We start from the raw sequence: 8,778 nt of genomic DNA on the forward strand, positions 1-8,778 counted from the left end.
GGAGAGGTTTTTATTTTATTTTATTTGGTCTGACTTTTCCCTCCGGGGGAACTTCCGGTATGATCGCTGGGTTGTGTGTTCAACGGTTGGTTTTTTACTTTGGAAAATGCATTCGCTCAGACACAAGAGCGCTCGCTTTTACGAGTCGTGCGCTGGGATTTTTTTGGAGAAACAATTGAAGGGTAATATAGTAAATGCACGTCAGGGAAAGGAGCCACAATTTTGACTGAACAGTGTCTAGGCTGCGTGGGGCTTTTTCCAAAAATTATCGATTACAAGAATTGCCATAAAAAAAATTGATAAATAAATAAAGCAATAGACAACCAATGGTTGGAAGTTATTGTAAAATGCAGAAAGCCTGCCTTGCACACTAGTGCCATCCTTGATCTGGGCTTTGTTGGAGGCCTTCTTTACCGCATTTGAGAATGTGTCACCACTGCTTGAACCCAAACCTGTGCCTATATCTGATGCCAATAGTAAAAATAAGTTTATGCTTTTTCAATAATAAACCCAAGCACATAAAAGGAACGATAATTTTCTAAATTGTCACATTCTAGATCAAGTAATTGCATATGCAATTTCTTCTAAATGACTTCATCTTTCACTGTTTAGTCAGCCTTGCCTCCACCAGCATCAACAAATCTGAACCTATCTCCTTCCAGATTCATAAATCAGAGAAGACTACCAATCTATCAGCTGCAATCACATAAAATGCATATGTGCCCACCATTTTCCTTCAACAAGACCTCAATTAACCAGTACATCCACAGAGTACAGTAAACCAATAAATCTTGTCCAGAGAGAGAGAGTCATGATGTGAACTGGAGCAGTCATAGAGCATACTAATGCCATGGTGTCAAAGAGATCTTAAAGTAGCCTTTTTTCCAAATTTTGAATGATCACATTTCACAGCTCTTTTGATATTTCATAGTATAAAGTTTTAGCAATAAGGCAAATTCCTTACTTTCTTAATTGAGCATGATAAACAACCAGACATGGCTAATTTACACAATTTTGCATGAGTTAATTCAAAATAAGTAAAGTCAGATTTTTGGGACTGCCAAACAGGCACAAAGAAAAATGCTGATAAGCAGCAACTTTCAAGATATTGACTGCTCTACCTGATGTAAAGCTAGATGAGGAATGACAAGGCTGACCTTTTTTTGATTCATCATATCTGATGTAAAAAATCAAAATAATTAGCATATGAGAATCACAAAGCTGAATTCAAAATCACTAGAGTGTCGAAGATGGCAATACCCGACTCTTGCTGGGAATGGAGATTCTTCTTTCAGAGTAAGCTCCCTAATCTTAGGAATTTCTGTGGCAAAGAAAAGGTAAATACAGCAGCCTTGACACACATAATAATACTTGTATCTTATAGTTCTGGAGACAATAGGAATTATAAGCAATCAGTAAATGCACAAAATATAAACAAATGCACCATTCCTGAGAATCAAGAAGAGTGAATTGATAAACTTCTCAACTAATGCTTTTGAATTAACATTTACATGGAACAACAGAAAATATGACTGTATAAGCAAAACACATATATCCCACTCAAGCAAGCACATCAACAAAAAATCAGCGGACTACAAATTTACTCAGCACGGTTCAGCCTTATCCATAAGGCATTTATTCTCCTACTGATATACCAATTCAAACTAGTCAAATATCATAATGAAAAATCACAAAAACAAGAGCTACAAGCCAGCAATTAACAATAGAATAGGCAAACTAACCTTCCTTGACTTCACCAGGCCCTTTGGCCATAGCAAGGAGCTCTTCCCTGCTCTTTCCCATAACATGCGACATGTCCTACGTACATAAATTACAACTTTAATTTACACACCATATACCTACATGCATGTAGTATAAGTATGTATGCACATGTCAAAAATTACCGGCAAAGGAAAGCATGGAGAGCTTATGTATACAGCATTATAGTGGTCAATACATTGCGATTTGGTTTTTGTTCCAACATGTTCGGCAACTTCAGTCCAGTTACCAAATCCATACATTTCAATGCCCTAAAAAAACATTCATCACCCAAACATCAAGAGCAATAATACGTTGTTTCATGACAGATTATTAGCAGCATTAACCTAAATAATTAAATAAAAAATTTAAGGAAAAGTGAGTTTTAAGCAAATAAATTACCTCCAGAAGTAATATCTCTTCATCAACATTCCAGTCTGGACACATAAGTGGGAAACAGAGATTGTCCTGTCAGGAAAAAATGTTTTTTTCTCAATTTCAATCAACATTTACACACATAGTAACTGAGGCAATATGGTAAAAGTGGAAAACTAATTCAGATTTCCAATTTCATTTCATAGTGAACCAAAATGAAAACCAAGTCCATTGTCTATCTCTTAATCATTCAATTTGTCTAAATTAGCTCCTAATCCTACTCCTAAGAAAGTTTTTGTTGATTAGGAAACTTGCTTAATTCCTTATCAGATTTTATTCTTGATTTTATTGTCATTATTATTCTCATATTTTATTTTCATTATTGCCTGCAATACGAGTAAGGGGAATGGAACTCTTTGCTGTAATCTGCATTAACTGTATTAGCAAATAATTTGTATAAGGTTTTCTATTTGAGCATGTAGATGTTGTATGGTTATATATCAAAGAATACAAGCTTTCTTCTCCCTGCTTTATTTTTCTCTTCTTTCTGTTTTCTTCAACTCAGTATCAAGCCACGTAGGCGGCTCACCCACAGTTGTTAAAGACTGTTAGAGACTGTTAGAGGCTCGATCGAAGACTCTTGGGTCATCTAGATGTTGACGCCAGGGTAGTAAGAATTACTGGAGTTGTGCTCAAGGTCTCATGAGCGTCTTATATATGTACCCCGAAGATGGTCAAAGAACAGTGGTTTCTGGTTTCCCTTGTCACCCTGAAGAAAACGACAACCGAAAGATCAGAAGCTTCAATTTGTGATTGGTGTCTTTGTGTTTTTTTCATTTTTGGATGCTAAGGCGTTAGGCAATGTTCTCTAGGTTAGTTTACGTACTTCTTATGTTTTCTGGTGATGCTGATGCATTTTCCGATGACTGGCCACGACAATGTTAGACAGGGCTAAAACGATAAGTCATTTTTGTCTGGGGTGTAAACTACAAGTCATTGAAGGGGGACCAAGCTGCAAGTCGATTGGTGCAACATACACTACATGTCGTGCGGTAAAAGACAAAAGGACACATCGTTTGGCGCAATGACTTACGATAGAAAACCAACCTCAACAACAAGTCGTTTAGTGAGGTAAAAGGGAAAAAAAAAACGACCGGTATATTTCTTATTGCTTCATGACTACTTCTATGATATGATTCATCTTGCTTAGTCATTCATATTTGAGCCTTATGTATTGGAGCTATTGGGTTGGATGTCTGCTCTAGAAATGTCCAAAAGAATCAGACCTTAAGAAATCCAAAAAAGGGTATAAAGAGAGTCTGGTGACCTCTCTAAATTAAAATCCAACCCTCCATGTCACAACCGTGAAATTGGATGGGGCACATATAAAGAAGAAACTCCTTGCAGAGGGCATGTGCACCCCCAGGACTAGTCGGAGCGAAGCTCCAGATACCCGGTGCCAAATCAAAAAAATGACTATAAAGAAAACAAAAAAAAAGAAACTACTTTTTTGCGTGCTGCTGAGAATCTGAGATTGCCCTTTTACTTATCAAAAAAAAAAGAAAACAAACTTCAAGCAATTTGTGGGAAAAAGCAATTTAATGATGACACAGGAATTCATGATAACCAGATTAATGATAGGCCTGTCCAACTAATAAACTACTTTTGGAAATTATATCAAAGGTGCCAGACAGTTATTGAAATTCAAAATGATATTTAAATAAGAAAAAAGCTTTCAACTTGACATCCTGCAAGCATCCAAACGTAATACGTACTTGCTAAGTATTAGTAAGAGGAGAGAGCAAAGAATATTAATATAGAGATGGTAAAAGGCATGACACAGAAATGGGTACTCACTACACCTTTGAATTGCCAAGGCAGCAATGAAATTAATTAACTACAAAGAAAAGTACTAACCATAACCCTGTAAGGATGATTGCTCTTATGCGGTGTAACCTCAGCTCCTAAAGAAAAGCACTCTACACAAAGATCAAAATCTGGGCACATTACACACTTGATGCGGACCCTCCCTGAGATATCCTTATTGCAATAATTACAGTGGTACAAAGCCACTTTCCCTTCAAACATTCCTTGACCTACCACATTGTAAGAGATTAAGTTAGTAGTCAAATTAAGGCCTAAAACTACAAAGTGAAGAAACGTTTAAGAAACCAAAGCACAAATCACAAACAACAAGAGGCATCAGAATTCTTGCAGACCAATACCCTCACTATCACATCAACAAAAATATACCTAGATCCGAAATCACGCTAACAATGCTAGTGACAGAAGTATCTGTAAGAGTAGTACCTATAATTTCTGCATTGGAAGCCGCCCTCTTTCTCTTGGACCTACAGAAAATGAAAAATTCAAGTGAGACTGCATTGAAGAAAAAAGCAACATACACAAACTACAGGCAAATATAACATGGAGAAAAAAAAAAAAAAAAACACCAAATGAAACATCTAGGAATAAACATGAAGCTCCAATTTTCTGCTCAACATCGCTACAAATGTATACAAATATTAAACTCCTCATCAAATAGATAGGCTTATTTTGGTTTCGAACCAATTAAAAATTCACTCATTTTCTTATGGGTTTTCTTGCAGTTTAATGTGCTTCAAATTTGCAGGAAAATGAAGAAAAATAATTGTACGGACCTTTGGTTTGGATCGTCTTCCACAGTATGCGACAGCGCTCGAGACCGACCCATCGCTCCGATTCACCTATTTTGAGAGACAAGAAAAAGTCCCACAATTAACCTAAAATAAGAGTGGACAAATTACATGCATCCCCCAGTTGTTGAAACGGCCCAAACTTGAAGACATAAAGCCGAGCCAAGAGTCTTGAGGACATGAAGCCGCAACAACAACACCTCAAGAACCAAAACCCCCCATAAACCAATTTCTACGGCCCTTCAAATGGGCGTTATCAGCTTCCATTCTGTTGGGAATTCCTTGCGCATCATTTATAAACATGAAGCAGCTCTTTAGATAGAGGGAATTTAGAAATTCACCTTTGTTCTTGAAAGGGTGCCGAGCCTAGAGGGGCTAGCTCCTTTCCACCCTGAGCTCGCCGGAGGGGGGCAGTGGAGATCGCCGGTGGCGGTGCGTGACGCAAGAGTACGGTGTGACTGTGTGAGGACCGGAGGATGTGAATACACTAACCATGCAAGAATAAGGGTAGAATTGTTATTCCACTAGTGATCGATTATTATTAGAATTTAATTAAATGGATTTGAAGATTCACGCTAACTCATTTAAATAGCAATATTTTCCATTGCAATTTCACCAATTTTAAACTATAAATCGCAAATTTTGTAATATTTAAGAGTATTTTTTACAAATTGTAATTTACAAATGTAGATTAAAAAAATAAATAATTTAATTTAAGACTTCTAAACTATCACGCATTTTAAGAACATCTTTTCAAATTTTAAAAGTTTTTAATTTCACTCCCTGAATTTTCAATTTGATGCAATGTATCTCTCCATCGGATTTTAAACGTTAGAAATGATAAAATGATTTTATATCCTGGACTTTTTTTTTTATAAAATTCTAAATTTACTCTTAATTTCAAATTAAAAATAAAAAATCAAATTTTGAAGGGTAATTTGGTCTTTTTAGTCATTTCCGTTTTCCATTAGGGATTAACGGTTAAATCCAACGGACAGGGTCAAATGAATAAATTGAAAGTTTATGAGGTTAAATTGAAAGTTTTTTAAATTTAATGAGGTCTTCTCAAAACGCGTAGTAGTTCAGAGATCTAAAGTAAAGCTTTCAAAAAAAATATATATATATATATATATATGTGTGTGTGTGTGTGTGCGCGCATTTTTACATTAATGGCTAGAGGTAACCCAATTGCAAGTTATAATTTTAAAAGTCACATCATTTATAAAGTGACACAAGAAAGATACAGTCATATGAGAGTGACATCTATTTTGCAAAAAAAAAAAAAAAGAGAGTGACATCTAAAATTACTTTATAAATTCTTCATCTCTCGCTCTTTTCATTTTTAGTTTTCTTTTAGAGATTGGTCTTTCGATAACTTTTTTCTTTGTTTTCTGGGTGACATCTGACAAGTCCAGAGATCCAAAAATATGCTTCAACATCTTCATTCAAAAACAATTAGAAATTCTAAAAGATCTTTGATTATATATATATATATATAAAAGAACTTCATAAAAATAAAAATGGAAAATTGAGGCAATACTTAAGTTTTAAGCATTTCACTCTCTGTATCTTATTCAAAACCAATAGTTGCAACCACATTCTACATCAATGGAGACACTACAATAATGTGGTTGCCCAAAGCAAAGATTCATAAAAACTCTCCCACATTTATTTTGACGATAAAATTATTAAAATCTTCCTCCCCATATGAAATTGTAGGCTCTAAAGGTAAGCAAACACTATATGGCCTCATTCTGAAATGAGTCGGGACAAATCGCCGCAGCCTTCAACATCTGCATTCGTAAATAACCTTTTCTTTTATGATCTCTTTTCTGTTTCTTGAAGTGCTAGTAGTCTCTTTGGATTGAATTTTTCTAATAAGTTTATATTTGCTTTCTGTTCTTTCTGTATCTATAATTTCTTTTGTTTGAATGAATGTTGGATTGTTAGGATAAGAAGCCATCAAATCCCATCCCATCGTGTCCTTTAATTTTTAGGATTTCAAATCATGCCCTTTAATCCCCTCTCTCTCTCTCTCTCTCTCTCTCTCTCTCTTAATAGAGAATGCTTAAGATTCGATTCATGATAAGTGTGAATTTGAAAAGGGTTTACGAGATAAGATAATTAAAGGTGCTTCTGTCGTTTTGTTTAGAAAAAAAGAAAGAAACATGACCTTTTAGGCACTAGCTAAGAGAAATTCCTTAAAACAAGAAGAAATGTCTTCCTAAATAATCCAAGGTGTTGATTTTTTGTTGATATAATTTGTCTCGCCTTAATAATTTAGCAAAGACACATATGACTTGTACAGATGAAGCCTGCTCCGATACCGAAGTCAATAGAATGATTTATGAAAATGCATGTTTGATATGGCAAAGTATAAGAAGTCAAGGATTTGGCATGAAGGATGATAAATTCTCATAAACGACTTTCCTTTTAAATACGCCTAAGCAAATTCTTTCCTTAGAAAATCAAGCCTTCCTCTATAGGACTAAACCCAAATAGAGGAATGTTAACAGGTGATACCCTACTTTTAGGTGGGTAATCGATGGTTAGGAGAATGTCAGTTAATGAGTCTCTTGAAGAATCGAGAGTAAGAGGCTTTCTGTCCGTCTTGAAGGTGAATAGGGCTTCATGTGCGGGAAGGATAACAAGCTTTGTTATATTCTAGTAGGCCCCAGTGGACTTCTAATATTTTATATAACCAAAGTTTCATAGCCAAAATGAAACTACATTGCATAAATAATAAACAGAAAGAAGATTAGAAAAATGAAAAGCTTGGTGACAAAGATGCATGGGAGAACATGGAGGCAGGATTGACTGAACATGTTCATGTGAGCAAATGGCGCCGAGGTTGGTGTAATTGCAGAACTACCTTAAAACAAATAGGGTTTTGGGGAAAAAAATAAAGCTGTCGGCAGGTGGGTTGGTCAAGTGGTCATGTCTTCCCCCATATTAATATAATAATATATGATACTGTTAATAATTGTCAACATTCTTTTTCTTTTTTTTATCCAATTATTTATTAAATAACTCTAGTCAAATATTTCTTTGTTTAACAAGAGATGACTTTCAAAAACAAGTAAAATGGTGTTCATGTTACAGGAAAGGTTCCTAGTTTTGCGTTCATAAGAGCATTATTAGAAGTTTTATCAAATTTTAATTATTAAAATAGTCTCTTTTTTTTTATTATTTAATTTAAATATTATTTTTCAAAGATTTCTTTATTCTTTCTTTAGCTTTTATATTTTGAATATTTGTCTTATTCTAAAGGTAATATTTTAAAAAAAAAAAAATTGTATTTTTCCTAACGGTGATGGTGAGACTCGAAATGAAGTGATGCACTGGTGGAAAGAAAATGGCGCTCTCTAGAAACGGGGTTAAATAAAATGGGTGAGAAAATGCAAAGAAAATGGAGGAGAGAGGCATGCGTGAGAAAGGGGAAAAAAAAATGAGGAGAGAGGGAAAAGTTTTTAATCGTTTTGTATATATTTGGTTTCAACAGAATAGAGAGGTTGCTGGTGAGGGATTTAGAGTTTTTTTACCAAATTGACTCACCAAAGTAGGTAAAAAAAAAATGGTTTTGGTGATACTGGTAATATTATGCTCTAAGAACATCAATAAGACTTCAGGTTTACACTAATCAGATATTATAATTCCTATTGCAAAAGTGGAACGCATGCCCTAGTCTTTAAGACTAACCACATGAGATTTGTTTTTAGGCCACTTAAATACCACCCTTAATGGTATACCTATTGTTCTTAGAGAAATGTTACACTTACCCTCATTTATTTACACAATTTTTTCACAACCCAATGGTGGTTTTAAAAGTCACCTATGAGTGTAAAAAAAATTATGTAAACAAGTAAGAGTAAGTGTAGCATTATTCTTGTTTTTATTGATTCTTTAGAATATATTATATATGCTTCTTGTTTTATAAAACAACCACAACATGTCGGATTTGGATTCTTTG

The 8,778-nt window shown here is 34.7% G+C and overlaps 1 protein-coding gene across 2 annotated transcripts in view; it reads right to left on the reverse strand.

Moving 5' to 3' along the window:
• Nucleotides 1-5,311, reverse strand: part of LOC132177202 (transcriptional adapter ADA2) — a 9,124-nt gene extending 3,813 nt beyond the window's left edge. The window contains exons 1-10 of one of the 2 annotated variants that reach the window (XM_059589451.1): nucleotides 5,150-5,311; nucleotides 4,794-4,859; nucleotides 4,444-4,484; nucleotides 4,051-4,229; nucleotides 2,161-2,226; nucleotides 1,905-2,030; nucleotides 1,743-1,818; nucleotides 1,261-1,321; nucleotides 1,122-1,177; nucleotides 363-464 (exon numbers count right to left, since the gene is read on the reverse strand). In XM_059589451.1, the coding sequence (XP_059445434.1) occupies nucleotides 363-464; nucleotides 1,122-1,177; nucleotides 1,261-1,321; nucleotides 1,743-1,818; nucleotides 1,905-2,030; nucleotides 2,161-2,226; nucleotides 4,051-4,229; nucleotides 4,444-4,484; nucleotides 4,794-4,846 (760 nt within the window). In that variant the 5' untranslated portion in view covers nucleotides 4,847-4,859; nucleotides 5,150-5,311. The remainder of the gene's footprint in view (nucleotides 1-362; nucleotides 465-1,121; nucleotides 1,178-1,260; nucleotides 1,322-1,742; nucleotides 1,819-1,904; nucleotides 2,031-2,160; nucleotides 2,227-4,050; nucleotides 4,230-4,443; nucleotides 4,485-4,793; nucleotides 4,860-5,149) is intronic. The other variant, XM_059589452.1, reaches the window with a different exon arrangement.
• Between the last annotated feature and the right edge of the window lie 3,467 nt (nucleotides 5,312-8,778).

The sequence above is a fragment of the Corylus avellana genome, chromosome ca4 (assembly GCF_901000735.1).
Source record: "Corylus avellana chromosome ca4, CavTom2PMs-1.0".
Taxonomy (NCBI): domain Eukaryota; kingdom Viridiplantae; phylum Streptophyta; class Magnoliopsida; order Fagales; family Betulaceae; genus Corylus; species Corylus avellana.